The following is a 20,759-nucleotide window of genomic DNA, read 5'->3' on the forward strand; positions in this document are numbered from 1 at the left end:
AGTTCCACTCATCCTGTACCCAAAGAATCTCTTAAAAATGGGCGGCTGGTCCCGGCGGAGGTTCGAGTCCTCCCTCGGGGATGGGTGTGTGCGTTTGTCCTTAGGATAATTTAAGTTAAGTAGTGTGTAAGCTTAGGGACTGATGACCTTAGCAGTTAAGTCCCATAAGATTTCACACACTTTTTTTCTTAAAAATGTGGCTGTGGCCAGTATTTGAACGCTGAGGTGCAGTGGTTGACACACGAGAAGATTAGATTAGATTAGATTAATACTAGTTCCATGGATCATCAATATGATATTTCGTGATGATGTGAAACGAGTCAAATTTTCCAATGCATGACACAATTAAGTTAATTTAACAACATAATTAATTTAATATACTAACTTTCTTCTTTTTTGTTTTTCTTATTTTTAATAATTTTTTGTTTGTTTTTTTCTTTTTTTAAATTTATATCTAAAAAGTCCTCTATGGTGTAGAAGAAGTTGTCATTCAGAAATTCTTTTAAGTTCTTCTTAAATGCTTGTTGGTTATCTGTCAGACTTTTGATACTATTTGGTAAGTGACCAAAGACTTAAGTGGCAGTATAATTCACCCCTTTCTGTGCCAAAGTTAGATTTAATCTTGAGTAGTGAAGTTCATCCTTTCCCCTAGTATTGTAGTTATGCCACTGCTATTACTTTTGAATTGGGTTTGGTTGTTAATAACAAATTTCGTAAGAGAGTATATACACTGAGAAGCTACTGTGAATATCCCTAGATCCTTAAATAAATGTCTGCAAGATGATCTTGGGTGGACTCCAGCTAATATTCTGATTAAACGCTTTTGTGCAATAAATACTTTATTCCTCAGTGATGAATTACCCCAAAATATGATGCCATATGCAAGCAATGAGTGAAAATACCCAAGCAGAAGTGGGTAAGTTAAACATCGGAACTGATACCATCGTAGCCCGGAAACTGTACTTTTCCGGACATGGGTTCCCATTCAAAATATTATGTACTCATTCTCCTGTACAAGTCTTAGAAGTTTGTAACGGGATGTTCCGAACACTCTGAAGATGAATGCCTCTTCGAATGTCTGCCAGTAAACACTTAGAAATTGCCTATGAGAGCGTGTAAGAGATACAGACCAGTTCCATGCATTTCCTAAATTAAAACTTTCAACCTGATTGGTTGTGTTGACTGCTAGTCACAATTCCATTCATTCTTTAGCAAAAGAATCTCTTAAAAATGCTGTGGCCAGTATCTGAACGTTGTTATAGTTCACAAAGCGACCAGTAGAAAGCAGTACGATAGGGATGTCACACGTCTCTGGACGACGTCACACACTTGGTTCTTGAACAAAGGAGACCATGCGGTAAACCTATAGTCTTCGGAAGTGAATGCATCGCAGGCCGCACCGCCCATTTCGGACGGAATCGTATTCCACGGTGGAGCTGTGACGGACAATACGAAACGTGAATCCCCGTCTGAACATAAATGCAGATACCCGCATGGTTCGCGTATGGGAGAGAAAAACGTGGGAGGGCAACCGGTCGGCGGAACGAACGCCCAGCGCCGACGCGGCTGCGACCGCCTTCCGCGAAGGCGCGAGGCCGCGTAGAGACGGGGGGTGCGCTGTGACGTCACGGGCGCTCACCTCGCGTGGGCCGCAGGTACGCCAACCATCGCGCGGAGCTCATTCTCGCCCGGCACCTTGCCTGCTGCGGACACGCGCTCCGCCGACTACGACGACGCGCCGACGGACATCAGGCAGTCTCTCCTCTCCTCGCAGCTGATAACCGATACAGTGGGGCGGGTCACTCGTGTTGCGTCAGGCGCCTTTTTTATTTCTCTCAAGTGGACATAGGGAAGATAGCCGCGGCTGTCGTCAAGTGATTCTTTTCCGTCAGAGGCGCGAGACAGGTGTCTGTGTGCTTGGGTGCTCCACCCAGCGACTGCCTGCAGTTGCCGAGTGACAGAAACGAGAGAGAGCAGTTCCGTTTGTGGCGATTCGAGAGCTTACCATCACTGTTCCGTCGAAGGCGTCCTCCGAGAGTACAAGCAGCATGGGATACCGCCTACTCGTCTTGTGGACGATAAGCTGTCTCTGTAAGTACACGTCTCAAGAATATTCGTAATATTTGCTAGTGAATCACGATAAATGAATTTCTTCACCTGTGTTGCATATATCACAGTATCTTGCGTAGCGGGGGAGTACGTTCTGTTGTGTCATTTCTTACGCTACTTCCGGTCGACTCACGGATGAAGAGGAGGAAAGTTTACTGTAAGCCCTGTTATTAATCTGAACTTACCTTCACAGTTCCAGCACGAGATAGAATATACTCATTTACTGGCTAAAGTGTAACCCTCTCCCCTCACCCTTCGCTCCTGAAATTCTGGTTGTGATGAAAAACTGAACTGTAGAGCGATGTAAGTTTGGATGTAATGTGACTGGATGAATGCAAGTTGACGTAGCCAAAGAATGTGAATGCGAAGTAGAGGTATTGGTACGGGACACTTAACGCACTTTTCGTTGTAACGACTAAAACTGCAAGGCTGATTTAAAAAAATCTCGTAACTATGTCTCTCTGCGGATTTACCACTGCAGAGCTTTCTATACGTTTAAACATTTCAATGAACATTAAAATATGATTACTCTCTTTGTCGTAATTACATGCAAAATATGACAGGCCCCTACCGTAATTTACTAATGAATGGTGTCCCTCTGAAGAGTTTATTGGTGCATACTGTGTACATATATCAAGAATAAACTACGAAAATGGCCAGAAGAGGAGAGTTGCAAAAAACTTCTACCCATAGGCTAATCACTAAGAGGCGAGGGCTTCGAAGTACCGCTGTCATGCTGACCTAGGTTTTCCGTGCTTTCTCTACATCTCTTGAGGCGAATACCGGAAGTTTCCTTGAGCAAGGCCAGAACCAATTTCTCTCTATAGCTATGACTTGTGTAGACCTGGAATCATTGACGCTGTACTTCTGTGTATGAGTAACTCAGTGTTCGCTTTTGTCCAAACTGTAGTGGAGCACATACCTCTCAGTTCAGGGCGTAAAAATGTTGCACGTTTTGGTAAGTATAATCCTACGGTACATAAGTTTTCTGTTGATGTGGCACTTTCATTCATTAGTAAATTACGATAGCGCCCTGCCATAGTTTGTATGTAATTGCGACAAAGAGAGTAATCATATTTTAATGTCCATTGAAATGTTTAAACATATAGAAAGCCCCGCAGTAGTAAATCCTCTGAGAGACATAGTTACGAATTTGGTTGGTAGTAATTAAAGTTATATATTACCGTATGTCTAAAGAATCAGTTAAAACAAAAATTAGCAAATCCCAAGCTTAGACTGCAACTCGCATTGACAGTAATACGACTTGTTAGCGCTCTGCAGTTGGTTCCATCCGAAACCGCTGCCTTTACAAGCAATGATCTGCTAACTGAGTTATCCGGAAACGCATTAGAGGCCAGCTCTAATATTTTATTATCTATTCAAGAGGCTACAAGTCTCCTTCATCTTGATTACGCTGTTCGAATTCCAGTCTGGGACATACGTTTAATTTATAACGAATGTTAATTCGGCAGTGTATTCCCCCGAAAGCTATGACGTAGTTCACATTTGTTTAAATTTCCCCACTCCGCTTACTATGAGTTTCGAGTTACGTTCATTTCGTAGGTCTATCACAGGGACATCTTTACATGTAGAGCATAACAAATCTGATTAAATCTTTTTCAGATGAGGGTTCTGATTCGTCGACATCTATACCCAATCTCGGCAAACCACTGTGAAGTGTGTAGGAGTTGTGGCCTTCCCATTAAAGCACGTGTTAAGATTTGTTCACGTTCAATTAGCCTATGGAGCCTGGGAAGAATGACTATTTAAATACTTCTGTGGCAGCTATAATTAATCTAGTCTGATTTTCCCAATAATTTCGGACCGATGTGTCGGCTTACAATATATTCTTAGATTGCAGAATGAGATTTTCACTCTGCAGCGGAGTGTGCGCTGATATGAAACTTCCTGGCAGATTAAAACTGTGTGCCGGACCGAGACTCGAACTCGGGACCTTTGCCTTTCGCGGGCAAGCGCCCTACCAACTGAGCTACCCAAGCACGATTCACGCCCCGTCCTCGCAGCTTTGCTTCTGCCAGTACCTAGATTTCTCGGTACTGATCCTTGAAACTTTCTCAGTATGCTGTCGTGGAATAGCTGGCCTCTATCCTGGAGCGTCTGCCAATCCTTGTTCATAGCATCTCCCTTACGTTCTGCCATTGGTAAAATAAACCTGTTTTCACACATTTTAGCCATATTCTAGGTCGGGACAAACGAGTGTTTTACAAGCAGCCTCATTTGAGACTGCATTTTCTCAGTCTGCCATCTACTTTCCCTTCGATTGAACCTATATGCCCGTTCCACATCAGATCCCCATAAACTGTAACACCCAGTTGTATGAGTTGGCTGATTACAACTGTGAGTCATTGGCATTACAGTTAAAGAGTACAACGTTTTTGGGTCTTGTACAATACACAGTTTGACATCTCTGAAGGTTTCAAGCGAGTTGACAATCTTTGGACTACTTTTATCAAGATCTGATTGCGTATTCGTGGAGAATTTTTTGAGGCAGTACTTCATTATACATAACTGCTTTATAGATAATTGCATAATCTGCGAAATGTTTCTACGAATATTGTCTGCATGGACATCAATATACAACTTGAACAGCAAGGGTCCTAGCGCACGTACTTAAGAAACACCTGGGGTTATTTCTATGTTGTCGGTGACTCACGATCTGAGATAACATTCTGCGTCCCCCCTATTAACAAGTCCTCAGTCCAGTCAAAAATTTCTAGTCCATGTGATCTTACTTTCATTAATAAGCACTGGTTTGCGAAAAGCATCAACGTTTATCTAACTTACTACACACTGATTAAGTTCATTATATGGTGCAGGACAGAGCAATGACCTCGTATCTCTCACGGGAAGATCCCGTATGTTGTGTACAACCACGCGCTACTTTTAGTGTTAAAGAGTTTTTCACTCTGATTGGGATTCGAGGTGAATGTCGAACAGCTGCTAACTGCCTCGTGAATGTGCCACTTCTCCGTCTGACGTAATCGGCCCGCGTTGCCATTCTCAAGGAGTTCAGAAGTTCTACTTTCTGTTCGCGGAACCAGCAGATGTCGGTGCGAAAAGAGCGGGCCGATGGCCTGCCGCCGGTGAGACCTTCTGCGAAAGTGAGCCGGTAGGACGGGTGTGTATCCGCAGACAAGGAGACTGACTGCCGGAACTCGACGCTTGGAGGTCGCACACAGGACATACATTGCAGCGAAGGCTACTCGGAAACGAAAGCGACAGTGAAAGTTGTCTTACGTCTAAGCCTCAGCTAACGCAGCAGCTTAAGAAGATACGCCTGCAGATTAATTTAGAACCATACTAATTCCTTTTATACAACGCCCTATTCCACGAGTACTGGAGAAGATAAGTAAAATGTTTACTCGCTTTTGCACTTTGGCCCGTTCCTCGGAGTGATTGCCTGACACTCCTTTGTCTCGGCGCTACACTGCCGATCTGATAACCATCAAGTCACTTAACTCCACTCGATAACACCGGTATATCATGATCGCCGATTCTTCTGCCGCTCCTTGGTAGGCAACGTAGTTGTAAATGAAAAACCCAATACTGTATATGTTGTGCAGAATTTAGCTAGCTAGTTTTCGGCTTACAAGTCCGTCGTCACACCTCAGCTGACTGTCGTCGTCAAAGAAGTTACAATATTTGAGGAACACCACAGTCGAGTTTATTTGTGAAGTTTATTTTCAAAAGCAAAGATAAGAACCAACTACTAGCCAACAGGGAGGTGTAAATAATTAACCGGCCTGATCGTGCTACGTTTTACACTACTGGCCATTAAAACCGCTAAACTATGACGATGACGATGACGTGCTACAGACGCGAAATTTAATCGACAGGGAGAAGGTACTGAGATATGCAAATGATTAGCTTTTGAGAGCATTCACAAAAGGTTGGCGCCGGTGGCGACACCTACAACGTGCTGAAATGAGGAAAGTTTCCAACCGATTTCTCATACACAAACAGCAGTTGACCGGCGTTGCCTGGTGAAACGTTGTTGCGATGCCTCGTGTAAGGAGGAGAAATGCGTACCATCGCGTTACCGACTTTGATAGATAAAGGTCGGATTGTAGCCTATCGCGATTGCCGTTTATCGTATCGCGTCATTGCTGCTCACGTTGGTCGAGATCCAATGAATGTTAGCAGCATATGGAACGCCATGCTGGATCCCAACGGCCTCGTATCACTAGCAGTCGAGATGACAGGCATCTTATCCGCATTGCTGTAACGGATCGTGCAGCCACGTCTCGATCCCTGAGTCAACAGATGAAGACGTTTGCAAGACAGCAACCATATGCACGAACAACAAAAATGGCTCTGAGCACTACGGGACTTAACATCTATGGTCATCAGTCCCCTAGAACTTAGAACTACTTAAACCTAACTAACCTAAGGACATCACACAACACCCAGTCATCACGAGGCAGAGAAAATACCTGACCCTATGCACGAACAGTTCGACGACGTTTGCAGTAGCATGAACTATCAGCTCGCAGACCATGGCTGCGGTTGCCCTTGACGCTGCATCACAGCCAGGAGCGCCTGCGATGGTGTACTCAACGATGAACCTGGGTGCGCGAATGGTAAAACGTCATTTTTTCGGATGAAAACAGTGGACGCTACATTTCAGATGTGTTACTACCCGTGGCTCTACCCTTCATTCGATCCATGCGAAACCCTACATTTCAGCAGGATAATGCACGACCGCATGTTGCAGGTCATGTACGGGCCTTTCTGGATACAAAAATGTTCGACTGCTGCCCTGGCCAGCACCCCAGATCTCTAACCAATTGAAAACGTCTGGTCAATGGTGGCCGAGCATTTGCTCGTCACAACACGCCAGTCACTACTCTTGATGTACTGTTGTATCGTGTTGAAGCTGCATGGGCATCTGTACCTGTACACGCCATCCAAGCTCTGTTTGACTCAATGCCCAGGCGTATCAAGGCCGTTATTACGGCCAGAGGTGGTTGTTCTGGGCACTGATTTCTCAGGTTCTATGAACCCAAACTGCGTAAAAATGTAATCACATGTCAGTTCTAGTATAATATATTTGTCCAATGAATACCCGTTTATCATCTGCATTTCTTCTTGGTGTAGCAATTTTAATGGCCAGTAGTGTATATTGGCCAGTCAGGCAGCGAAACGACGACTAGCTTGGTTAAACACGAACGCAGCAGGAGGTTGCAGAATTATGACTCCACATTTGCTGGGCATGTACCAGGTGAAGGCCACAGCTGCCGGACACAGTACCACGTGTCCTTCACTCGATAAGGAAAGGCAACACCCAACCTGTTGGACGCCCAGGAACTCAACAAGCCTCTGGCCCAAAGTCCTGATCTGGTGTTAAATGACCAAACACATCTCATCGCTTTCACTATTATAAAATTCACTTAATCTTCGCAGTTTGCCAAATACTTCCACCACTATTCCTTTCTATTCCTACATTTTCTTGTATTTTTTATTCCACATCGACCGCCTATGTACTCCATATATTCTGTTGTTACAATTGTCAATTTTACTCTTTTTCTGTAATACCTCTTCAAGCCTTGTTTTACTACTCTTGTCAAGCAATAATTTCATTTCATTGAGATTGTTAATGTAATTAAAATTGTTATATGGAGACTGTTTTTCGAGTTTAGTGTTAATGTTGTTTTCCTGCTTACTCGCTGTACTATGGCCAATATTTAAGGATACGACAGGAACGTTCATTCGAAGCAAAAAAGTGCAGTAAACATGGTCACTGAAATGCATTCCGTAAGAGCTGTTAGCACATCTTCATCTTCGATGCCGTTACACAAATCTCTTCTACTGCGAGTTGCTTGTTTTCCATTTTTTAAGAGGTATGGACCTAAACAATAAAAAATCCAGTAAACATGGTCTCTAAAGTATGTACTTAATGGGATATAAGCGCTTTTTCATCTTCGCTACTGTGAAAAACATCTCTTTTACATGTTGTCTTCTTTATGGCCACTTTTTCTTCGCAGCCGCAGTTATACGAGCTATACACGTTAGTTCAGTGTTTTGCGACAGTAATAAAAGTCTTATTAAGACCAACCGTGTTTCGATTTATTTCACAGTATCTTCAGTGATCAGTTTTTTTATCGTTCTTATATGTATGACATGTGTGGTAGATTTTAGCACAGTACTTTCACCAACACTAAATATATTCATGGTTTTTGTTGTTGTGAAAGTCCACTGCCATTTCGCCATTTTGTGTAATTTGTTTTTCATATACTGAACAAGCGCTCATATCTCTTAAGGTTTCCATCTCAGAGCACATGTTTACTAGACAATTTTTTCCGTTTTTGGGTGATACTACCTCATCCCAAAACATGGAAAGCAAAGAGCTTGCAGTAGAAGAGACTTGTTTCTCAGTATCAGAGATGAAGAAATTCTCATACCTCTTTAGAACCCATGTTTACTATACTTGTTTTCTTCGAAAGATAATGTCATATCCCTGAACACTGAACATTCTTCCTCGGACACCCTGTCTTCTGTTGTTGCAGCTGTCAGATCTATCTTTGACTCTATTTCTGTGACAGTTTCCATACGAAATACCTCTTCAGCCATTCTTTACTACTCTTATCAAGCTCTAATTTTTTATTGTGTTTTTTCGAGTTTAGTATTATGCTTTTCCTGCTCCCTTTATATTTATTTGCTGTTCAACTGTTAACCTTTTTAACCGCATTTCAATGCACATTTACGATGTGTTAGTGCCTCACTCTAGATAAGTAACATCTTCTCCAATGTTATTTACAGGTATTGTAACTTCTTTGACAACAGTAGTCAAAAGTCTTTATATGTGCTGCTCTCTTTTTCTGAAATTACAAAAACTACTTTGGATAAGTAGGGTTTCTCCAAGGGTGGAAAACTGACCAAGGTTCAACACATACCTAGGAACAAATTTTCTGCTCTGACTTCAAAGTGTTGCAATCTAGAAAATATTGTCAGTACTTTATTTTCTAACTCTGTGTGCGAAAATAATACTCTACTTCACACCAGTAGGTGAAATCAAATAAAAAATAAGTTTATTCAAAAACCAACTGCAACTTAAAAACATTCTGAAATAGAAGCTATTGCCAACCAACACAAATTTCCGATTTAAGGACAGGAAAAACTGTTCAAACATTAAGAAACTCATTTCATTTGCAAAAATCACGTGTTCCACGGCAGAAGACAATTTATATGACATTACGAGATGATACACGACCGACGACGAAGTATGGCGTAGCCGTCCACATGTTATGTAACTAATTTAGAAAATATATAGAATTTTACTCACTATCAAACTCTGTAACCAAAGAATTAACAATACGTTCCACAAACGTTTAATATAATGCACAGTATTTAAATATTTAGGACTTCGTAATATTTACAAACAGTGCACAAAACAGTCTCACGTCTCACAACAACAAAAACATTAAAATAAAACATACTGGAATATATTTGTCGCTGTTTCTAGAGCATTTCCTCATGTGATTCTTAAACCAGTCACTACACTGAAATATCGACCAGCAAGCATAATGTGTTACTAAGTAGTTGCACTGTCCTCCAGGTAAAAAAACTCTCCCCTAAGTTTTTATAATTTTTAACTGGTGCTGTATTTTCTTGCTAACTAAACCATATCTGAGGACGTGTCGTGAAGAGAACAGTAAATAAGTTTGGTTCATTTAGATTAATTCCGTGTCCCATGCATTATACCTGCAAAATTTCGGTATGATGTGAAACAGGTCCAATAGTCTCCCAAGTACAATAAATAACACAGTGTTAGTGAAACGCAGCTACATGCTGATTATTTGCATAATTGGCTACCACGATAATTTTAATGTGCATTTAAAATTAGTAATTGCAACCTAGTCACACAGAGATATTATTCTTATTGTTGTTGTGGCTCTAATTATTTATTCAGAAATCTATCTAAGAAGTAGGAGCAGTTATTAAGCAGATATTATTAAATTTCTTTTTAACGTTGTAGTTTTGATTCACGAGGAAGCTGCATACCTTTCTCTCTTAGGTGCAAGAGTAAGCTTAAGTTATGCCTTGTGATAGATGTTTTGTTCCTACTGTTGTACTGGTCATTACTACTGATGTTTCCAAACTGTGAGTGGTTATTGACAACAAATTTCATGTATTATGAAGCTGTTGTTAGTGTGACTGGCTTTTCTTTAAGTAGTTGGCTATGAATGTTTCGTACTTAAGTGCGGAATTGCCACAGAATATTATCCCATATGACATTAAAGAATGGAAATATGTGAAGTAAGATAATTTTCTGATTCTTTCATAATTAAAAATGGCAATGATATACAGAGTAAACAGCTGAAATTACGCGTGTTGTAACTACACTTGGCATGAAAATTATAGTGCTTATCAATATGCACATCCAGGAAACTTACATTTACTTTTGCAGTTTCCTTTCTGCCATGTTCTGTCGTTATTGGTGATGTTCTGTCCTGCCTTGTAGACAGCTGAATGGGTCGCGTTTTTTTCCATAAGTTACAAACATTTACTGGAAACTAATTAATGATTTTGGTGAAAATTTAGTTTATATTACGTTTTGGATGCTTCATCTCTTTGAACTTCCTTTTTATGCTTACATCTAAGAACAGTATTTCAGCTTTGTAGCTTCAATTGCAAGATCATTTACAAAACAGCAGCGAACCTAAAACTGAACCCTGTGGAATACACCAGCGATGAGATTCGTCAGGGAAACTCTCTCAAAACTCTATCATAACCATCAGTTAAAAATGAAATGAACTAATTAATCATTGTGTCATAACAGGGTTATGTGGTCATGAAATGAAAGTTTTTCTTCCGTAGCTGTCTATTCAAAATTTTTATCGTTCCACCAACTTCACATTATCAACTCCTTCCTAACTTGTTAATTGGTGTCACCCCGGAATACCAGACAGGCACATCTCTTCTCCGACGCAGATTTTCGTTGATATTTTGTTAATGAACTCCATTATACCAACTACTTTCTCCACGATTAAACTGTTTTTTTTCCTCCCGCTTCTAATTATTTCTGTACGCAGCAACACGGAAGTGATATCAAATTAGCTGTCCTAATGACCTGCTGTCGGCGTTCTTTCCTGTCGTTAATGAGCTCACCCTTGTTTGTAAACAATACCTTGTAATAACTCAGTGTAATGGTTGTACGCCACGGACACTGCGCAACACACAAAGGTGCCGTTTTTCTTTAAGGGACACTTCATTAGCCACAACGGTGTAGCTAGAAGCGTCGAGATATTTCGCTGATAGTATCGCATTTGGCGCAGAGCGCTAGTGAGATAAAGGGCAAAGACGAGCGGTAGTATATCAGGGACTTGAAAGATCGCCTCGAAAGCATGACGTCACGGAAAGATAAGAGGATCCGCCAGTAAACACCTAAGCGTATCCGTGTATTAACTGTTATCATTGTGTTCAGAACACAATCCGTTAAACAGGGCGAGTCCGTGTTTTTCCACACAAGCCAGGAGAAAGGCTGATTTGCATGGCGGAAAAATACTCCTGCTTGGGTAAACAAACTCGTAATTGCATTTGCTATTTAGACCAAAGAAGCGCTTTCAGGTGGAGTGCCCGACAACGGGAAAGGCAACTGACCTATGAAGCTGTCACAGAAACGAGCGCACAATAATAAGTTAGTTTCTTTGTATGAAGCCGGTAGTAAACGTAATTAACGATGTGCTCGAGTCAAGTTACGAACACCGCTAACAAGAGTTTTGCTTGCGGAATACAGAAGACGCGATACATAGCCTGCACGTACTCCGGTATTTACAAGTTAATACACGAGATTGCCTGGTTACCTATTAAAACCAATTTCTCGTCACACAAAGATATCGGAGAATGATTTCTGACATTTTCAATTCGTTCAAGAGGTTTCTGTTGCCTTACACATGCTCTGTTTCAAGGAACGAACGCTTAAATATCAAGACCTTCACCATATTGGCTTGCGACATCGAAAACTACGGTTCTCCACTAACAATGACAAATTTCTGTTGTTTTTGTCATCTCCTTCCACCCCATTCTAAGGGTACTATGTGTACTAACACAAACAAACACACAGCTACACAGACACATACACACGTAGAGGGAGAGAGAGTCGATTTCAGTGACTGAAAGAACGTGAGAACACACCAGCTGTCGTAATGTAGTGCACGGGAATGATGAATGAATAAATATCCTGTAGCATAGACACCATGCATTTTCGGCCATATGTCCATATACGAGGACTATTCGGAAACTAAGGTCCGATCGGTAGCTAAATGAAAATCACTGTAAAAATCAAAACTGTGTTATTTGTAATAACTTGCTACAGCTTCCAGTTACTACTCTACATAGTCGCCGCTCAAACCTCGACATCTGTCGTAAAGTTGTACTAACTTTCCAATGCCCTTGTCATAGAAGGCAGCCGCCTGCGCTTTCCGCCAATTCTCTTTGCTTGTTGTGTCTGCCAGAATGTTGTCTTCACAGCCAACGGTTCATCTGAGCAGAGATGGAAATCAGTGAGAGCCAAGTGCAGGCTGTATGGTAGGTGATCAAACACTTTCCATCGAAAACGCTGTAAGAGCATCTTCATTGCCCCTGAAATGTGGGGCCGATATTGTCATGAAGAAGGAAATGCATGACAGTAATGTTAAGTGGGCTGCATGACTACAGGTGAAATCTCTTACCAGGCCCTCTGACTTGGCGGAAGACACTATTGTTGTAGGCATCTTTATGTATTCACTGTGCGCTCAGAACAGAAAAGAGCGACGTGACGCAATCGATTAGCATACTATGGACACTATCCAACAGATCTGTGCAAAGCTTCATCGGATTTTCACTGCGGTTTCCATTGAAATGCCACGAATAATGAGGGTAATGGGCAAGGGGCCCTACATTGATAGGGTGTGGATAAGTCGAGATTTTGGGTCAGATGGGAGGCGTGCTAGGGTAACCCGTGCAGTTGCAATGACCACTGTATATGGATGGCTTAATGGTCAGAACATGTGCCTACTGTGCAGGAGACCCACGTTCGTACCCCAGTCTGTAACAAATTTTCATCTTTCCCCATTGATTTCAACCAGTGCACTCTCGCAGCCAATGTCTGCAATTCCTTTGTGTCTTAATTTATTGTTCAGTCTGTTAGAGTCTTTCGTGTAGTTACAAAGCAAACAGTCTTAACTGAAACAAAGTCAGTTTTATTGTCTTATACTACCATCACTTTGTAAAGTCTGTGGCGAATACTCTTGGTCTCAAACATAAATATGTAACATGAAGAGAACCCTCTATCACTGAAAGTAATTACTGCTAAGAGTTGACTTGCTTGCACAGTGCCAAATAAGATTAAGTAAAACTGTGGCAAAAATTATGGTAACACAGATTTATAATAATTTATTAATGGATGGAAACTATACCTTACTTTACTTCAGTATGATGATTGCACATACTAACTGTTTAAAGTTCACTTGCACTGATGTGTCTTTGGTCTAGTCCTGAATCCAGGAACGACAACTACCATCACTTGTAGATTATCCAGTTTCCCTCTTCATAGCAATGATAAAGGATGAATGTTGATACTGTCCTGATGCACTGCTGGCGCTGTGCAAATAATGACTGACAGGAACCGTACATTTGCTTACATCTGCGTTGCTGGAGTGATGTCCACTTGAGAACAGGTCTTGCTTTGTGCGCCCTCTGTTGAAGGCTAGCCATAACACACTTGCCCCTGAGTACTAGGCGACTCTGCAATCTTATATGCCCGCTGTGTACCATATCTTCTGGGGGATTTAGCAGTTCCGGCACAGCTCTGGAAGTAGATGCTATCGACACAGAAGTATCCAGTGCTAAATTGCACAATGGGTCATGCAATCTTGTGGTGGTTGAAGCCCATCTAAGCGAGTATTTGTGTCCATTTAGACCCATACGACACACAGAGAAGCTTCTTGAAGAAATATACAGCATCGAACGACATTGCCAAGCAAGCTGCCAAAATGCCCCTTCGCTGTTGATGTTATTAAAGACTAGACGACATCTTCTGGGTGAGTTTCACAATTTAAATAAAGTTGAAGAAGGACACAATTCCACTAGACTGCGTTTTAAATTATATCACTTACATATGTTAGTTATATGTCAGTTACTGAACAAGTGTATATAGTGTGATTTTTAGTAAACGTTACAAGATGGCCTTTGACGACCGTGCTGTGCACAGACATGTATGGCAAATGATTCTTTGAGGCAACGAGGGCTATCTATTCACGTCCGTTACCATATATGGGCAGCGCCCGAAACTATTAGAGCAAATAAAATAGTTTAAAATGTAGCATGGTGGAATAATGTCTTTCTTGAAATGTAAAGACGGAACACTAGCTAACTTGGAAGTGGATGAAGAATGACGTCAGTTGGGGCATTCAACTTCAGTTAACTACTCGAACCACGTAAACCATAAATCAAGACGCCCAGGCGTAGGTTTGAAAAGCGTTCCTCCCTTACACGACGGGTCGAGGTACTCAGTTGGTGACATCCATAAGTAAGCTGCATGAGGTCAAAGTGCTTGCTCCAGAGCCCCGTGAGTAGCATCCTTTACTGCGTCTCACAAGAGAATTTATCCTCCCTGGTTGCATTTATATGTACAGAACATGAACGATCGATTGAATGTATAACGTCTGGGGCATGAAATACCGCAATGATGACTCACAAGATTGCAAGAAGTTGCGCGATTTCGCAAGAACTGTGCTAAGCTACCGCTGATTGTGAAAATAACCCGATTCAGAACGGTCACAGCCACATTAGCAATACATTTTTGTCTTGTAAGAAGCAGAAAACCGCGATATGTCAGACGGCTGGTAATCAGAAGCAGTTGAGTTCAAATCCGAGCCGTGCCACAAGAACGTCGATTTCGGTATTTCCTGTTCTTTGGTTGAGCCGAGTTTAAGGATGGTTCCTTCTAAACGGATGTAGGCTATTTCTTAATAAGTCTTCTTCCAACTAAAGTGATATTCTACCTTTAATTGTCTCAATGCTGTCTCGACCCACAATTAACGTAATTTCGGGAATATGCCAAGGGAGTGATAGAGGGCCATTACTGTTCGACACCCAGGGTGTAAGAAAACTATACCGACAGTTCGAGTGGTTGTAGAGGGTGTCTTGACGAACAAACTGAGGACAGAAATACATGTCTGAAACGCCATCCAACGTCTCTACAAGGCGCCGAAGTTACGGGAACCAAATAGCAGTTTATAAATACACGGTATTTTGACTGTTACAGATACAAAAACAAGGGACGAGCAGAGGACAATGAAAGAAGCAAATGATCCTAACAAACATAGGTCCATAGGACAGAGAAGTATAGCGTTAATGCCTCATCTGCCAGAGCTTTAAAGTGTCCTCAGCTCTTAGCTTGTTAAGAACAAAGGGAATGCCTTTATTGTGATGCTAGAAGACTGTCATTACAATGTTAGAGTGCTAATATAACGAGCAGTATCCGCGTCAAGTTATGACACATCTCGAGTGTGACTTTTATAAAGTGCGAGATTAAAATTTAAAGGTTCCATTCGTAAGCAGACCTGCGATTATTTATCATGAGAAATTACTTTCCATTGTGACGATCATCTGTGTTTGTGTAAAATGCTAGGCCGTTTTGAGTTCTCTAGACATCGACTGTTCTCAAGTGGAACTTCCCACAGTGCACCTAACGACATTTATGGTGTTATATGACGCTGAACGCGTCCACTCTTGTCACAACAGCGGTATATAGTTCATTTTTTGGCTCTGCAGCTCTTGTCTTTCTTTCCGTGTTTGTGATTAAATTATAGGATACTAGATACGCCTTTATGCAAAAACACAGTTTTTTTTCTTTTTACCCAAATATGTTTCGGCACCTCTGTGCCATCATCAGTGGGTTTTGTTTATTTCAAACGTGATTTTAGATTATTTGGTTTTGCAGGACACCACACAGGTGATGATGATGATGTTGTTTGGTTTGTTGGGCACTCAACTGCGCGGTCATCAGCTCCCGTACAATGTCTGTTTTTTCACAGTCCAGTTTTTACACAATCCAAATTAGCCACGGTCACGAATGATGATGATGAAATGATGAGGACGACACGAACACCAAGTCGCCGGGCAGAGAAAAATCCCCAACCCGGCCGGGAATCAAACCACACGGATGATCCTGCCAAACCATATAATGTAAAGTCACGTTTTCAGTGAACAAAAGCCACTGATGTTGGCACAGAGATGCCGACACATGTTTGGGTAAAAAAAAAAAGCTGTGTTTTTGCATAAACAGTACAGAGCGTAAAAAATCACTTTTTCTGCCGAATAAGTGGGCTGGGGCCAGGCGATGACCGCTTTAACTGCAACGCCCTGTAGTCATTATGTCACTGTGTAACGTTTCCATAACTAGTTGTCACGAAACCTTCTACAACCCCTCAAAGTGTACAGGTATCGTTTCATTACATCGCATTCATAAATTATCTGTGTTGGATAACGTCAGACAGCGAAGGTAACTGGGGCATACGTAAAGTTACCTCTGCATCTGTCGATTGGCTATCCACCCGAGATAATATGCTGCATAATCCCAACCATGAACTCCTCAAGCCATCTCACATTTTGCTTGATACGATATACGATCGCACTTTCGATAGTAAGATAATACGGGAAAGTCACAAAGCCATGAACTTGTTGTGAAAGGCAGTAAGGGATGCAGAGAATAGTCATTTTGTGCGGGGACCGGCGGTTGAGCCTCAAGATAAATAAATGTAACATACCGCATGAACAGACCCACCATTGTTTGATCATCTGAAAGTATCGTCGACAGGTATTTCAAATGGCTCTAAGCACTATGAGACTTAACATCTGAGGTCATCAGTCCCCTAGAATTAGAACTACTTAAACCTAACTAACCTAAGGACATTACACACATCCATGCCCGAGGGAGGATTCGAACCTGCGTCCGTAACAGCAGCGCGTTTCTGGACTGAAGCGCCTAGAACCGCTCGGTCACAGCGGCCGGCGACATGTATTTGATGAGGAACAAACACATAAAGCAAGTCATAAGAAAAGTGAATGCCAAATTGAGACTAACAGCAAGAATTGTAAGAAGATCTAAATTCACCTACAAATGAGTAGCTTACAAAACTCCATTTTCGGCCGGTTCTTGAGTTTTACATGTCAGTCTTGGACCTCATCGGGAATTATTAGCAGAAGAGACAAAAAACAACGAAAAAAGAACGGTACATTTCCTCAGTCAACCTGAGGGCTTAATAGAGATGCTTACGAAACGCCAGTTACAGTGACAAGACGACAGGCATTGCGTATCACGAGAAAGTTTACTGATGAAATTCAGAAAGGTGAATCATACAACACGCAACACATTACGTCATTCCACATACATTTCTTGTAATGAGTGTGAAGGGAAAATCAGAGAAATTTGAGCTCATGTAGCAGGCCGCGGTGGCCGAGCGGTTCTAGGCGCTTCAGTCCGGAACAGCGCACCTGCTACCGTCGCAGGTTCGAATCCTGCCTCGGGCATGGTTGTGTGCGATGTCCTTATTTTAGTCAGGTTTAAGTAATTCTAAGTTCTAAGGGGGTTGATGATGAGTCCCATAGTGCTCAGAGCCATTTGAACCATTTTTTTAAATTATATATTTGAGCTCATGTAGAATATGACATAGGAGAATTACCCTCCGCCACACACCTTAAGGTGGTTTGCGAAATATAGATGACGCAGTTATTCTACCGTAAAGTAACTGCTTTATTTTATATGAGTAGACGAGTGATAATGTCTCTGATCTTTTCGCCTTTCTTGGCATTATCGGATGTGACATTAGCCAGTACTGTCGAAGAGTATCTATGACTCAGAATATGACGTTCTGCAAATGATTCCGACGTGCAGGGGCACTTTTTTGTGCTGTTTGTTGTTCCCTGCGTGACGTACGCAGAGGTCACAGTTGCCCCACCGGCCTCGGAGGAGGTGTCGACGAGTTGTTGACGCGAAGCAAGCGTCCAACAGCCGTCTCTCCGCATACGAGTAATTGCTGTGACGTCCCGGACATGCGTCACTGTGCAGATGGCGCCATCGCTCAGTCTTCACTGTCGGAAGAGGCGCCTGAGTCGCATGACAATTAAGCTCCACTTGAAAGCTACGTCTCGACTCCCTTGCTTCGAAACCCCTTCCTAAAAAGTTTACTTCATCGTTAAAATAAAGCTCTCGGTAAAGAATTCTGAGACAAGATCAATCTGAAAGAAGGAAGGATACGTGCCATGCTGAGGTAGCGATATAGTTCTCATTAGCTTCAGTGCCATCTTGGGAGTAGGTGAGGAAGGGGCGAGGCGTAACAGACCGCCATCGACATCTGTTTATTACTGCAGACTACTCTGCACTCTGCCCTAGCTAACCTAAGGACATCACACACACCCATGCCCGAGGCAGGATTCGAACCTGCGACCGTAGCAGTCACGCGGTTCCGGTCTGAAGCGCCTAGAACCGCACGGCCACCGCGGCCGGCCTGTTCTCTTCTTTACGTGCTTTTAATTCAGTGATCTGCTCATCTCGTGTAGCGCTGGGAGCGCTTGACTATAGGTCCATTGTTCAACGACATTCGGACACGTGTCGTTCGAACGATTGTTCGTTAGACAGGCCAACCACGGAGTGGTGTTTACGCCATGTCTCACAACTGCGTAGGGGAATGCTGGGCTCGTTGCAGTCTCCACCACAGAAACACAATCCACTTACTGTAAAAAGGGAAAACACACTCCAGACCTGTATTGAACACAAGAGGTAGGAGTACGGTGAGATAGAGAGTAGTTTTGTATCCAGCCAGGTGATAAATTAGCTTTTAGTGAAGACTCATGACAAGTAGACACTGGAAAGCAGTGGAACGACGGACACCGCAGAAAAGGCCTCTACGTTTATTGGTGTCCATCTTACAGTCTCTTTCCAAGATATCACACATTCCGTTCAATTGCTCTTCCAAGCCCGTAAGTTTCTCTGACAGAATTGCAATGTCGTAGACAAACCACTGAGTTTTTCCTTCTTCTCCATAAACTTTAAATCCGTTTCTTTTGTTTCCTTCACAGCTCATTGACAGATAAAATAATATAGGGAGGTATGCTACAACTTTATCTCACTCCCTTCTCAATTACAACTCCCATTTCATCTTCTTCGGCTCTTATAATGCAGACTGGTTTCTATACAACTTATAAATAATTTTTTGCTCCGTGTGGTTTATCAGTGCTACTCTCAAAATAAAAAAAATTCGTAAAAATAAACAGCTTCACTGTCATACTGTAGTGTCTGTGTGTGTGTGTATGTGTGTGTGCGTGTGTGTTCCTGGTTTATGGGCGCTCGACGGCGAGGTTATCAGGATGCGTATGAAAAATTTTAGGCACGCATGTGGTTACTATTTTCAAAATGTCGTGAAACAAGTTAGAGTAAATCTGACACAATTACGAGTACACTGACTTCAAATGTTCAAATGCGTGTGAAATCTTATGGGACTTAACTGCTGAGGTCATCAGTCCCTAAGCTTACACACTACTTAACCTAAATTATCCTAAGGACAAACACACACACGCATGCCCGAGGGAGGACTCGAACCTCCGCCGGGACCAGCCGCACAGTCCATGACGACTGCAGCGCCTTAGAATGGAATGGCTCTGAGCACTATGGGACTTAACATCTATGGCCATCAGTCCTCTAGAACTTAGAACTACTTAAACCTAACTAACCTAAGGACATCACACAACACCCAGTCATCACGAGGCAGAGAAAGCAGCGCCTTAGACCGCTCGGCTAATCCCGCGCGGCGTACACTGACTCCTCGTAATGTTAGTACAAGCGATCTACCCATCTCATTCTGATAAGCAGATCGTGTGACTAACGAGGGGAGACTAAACAGAACTGGGGAGAATTGGTGGTAAGTTGCTATGGGCCAAACTGCTAAGGTCATCCGTCCCTAGGTTAACACACTACTTAATCTAACTTAAACTAACTTACGCTAAGGACAATCCATGCCTGAGGGAAGACCCGAACGTCCGACGACGATAGCCTCGCGAACCGTGGCAAGGCGCCCTAGACCACACGCCTACCGCGAGTGGCGAGCTGGGGTGAAAATAAGTTTGGGGTACAAGGCGACTAAAGGAAGGGGTCGGATAACAGCACGCATTCTGAGCCCTGAAGGAATTGTCAAATTACTAAGTGTGCGGGGGGGGGGGGGGGGGGAGCGGTTGAGGAGGGGGAGGGGAGTAAGTAAAAATTGCAGAGGGAGACCAAGAGACGAGTACAGTACACAGGTTCAAATCGATGTAGGTGGCAGTAGTTATTCGGAGCTGAAGGGGCTTGCGCAGTATAAGGCTAACACGGAGAGCTGCAGCCGACCTGAGTGGACGAGCGGTTCTAGGCGCTACAATCTGGAACCGCACGACCACTACGGTCGAAGGTTCGAACCGTGCCTTGGGCATGGATGTGTCTGATGTCCTTAGGTTAGTTAGGTTAGTCTAGGGGACTGATGACCTCAGAAGTTAAGTCCCATAGTCCTCAGAGACATATGAACCATTTGGAGGACCGCATCAAACCAGTGTTCCGACTGAAGACCGCAAAAAGAAACACCATATATGTGACAGTGAATCTTGATGTGATCCTGCTC

The 20,759-nt window shown here is 42.6% G+C and overlaps 1 protein-coding gene across 2 annotated transcripts in view; it reads left to right on the forward strand.

Annotated features, from left to right (window-relative positions):
- Nucleotides 1-1,365: 1,365 nt before the first annotated feature.
- The window catches only part of LOC126283537 (uncharacterized), a 155,882-nt gene continuing 136,488 nt past the window's right edge, over nt 1,366-20,759 (forward strand). The window contains exon 1 of one of the 2 annotated variants that reach the window (XM_049982280.1): nt 1,366-2,091. In XM_049982280.1, the coding sequence (XP_049838237.1) occupies nt 2,049-2,091 (43 nt within the window). In that variant the 5' untranslated portion in view covers nt 1,366-2,048. The remainder of the gene's footprint in view (nt 2,092-20,759) is intronic. The other variant, XM_049982282.1, reaches the window with a different exon arrangement.

This window comes from Schistocerca gregaria, chromosome 1 (genome assembly GCF_023897955.1).
Source record: "Schistocerca gregaria isolate iqSchGreg1 chromosome 1, iqSchGreg1.2, whole genome shotgun sequence".
In the NCBI taxonomy this organism is placed as follows: domain Eukaryota; kingdom Metazoa; phylum Arthropoda; class Insecta; order Orthoptera; family Acrididae; genus Schistocerca; species Schistocerca gregaria.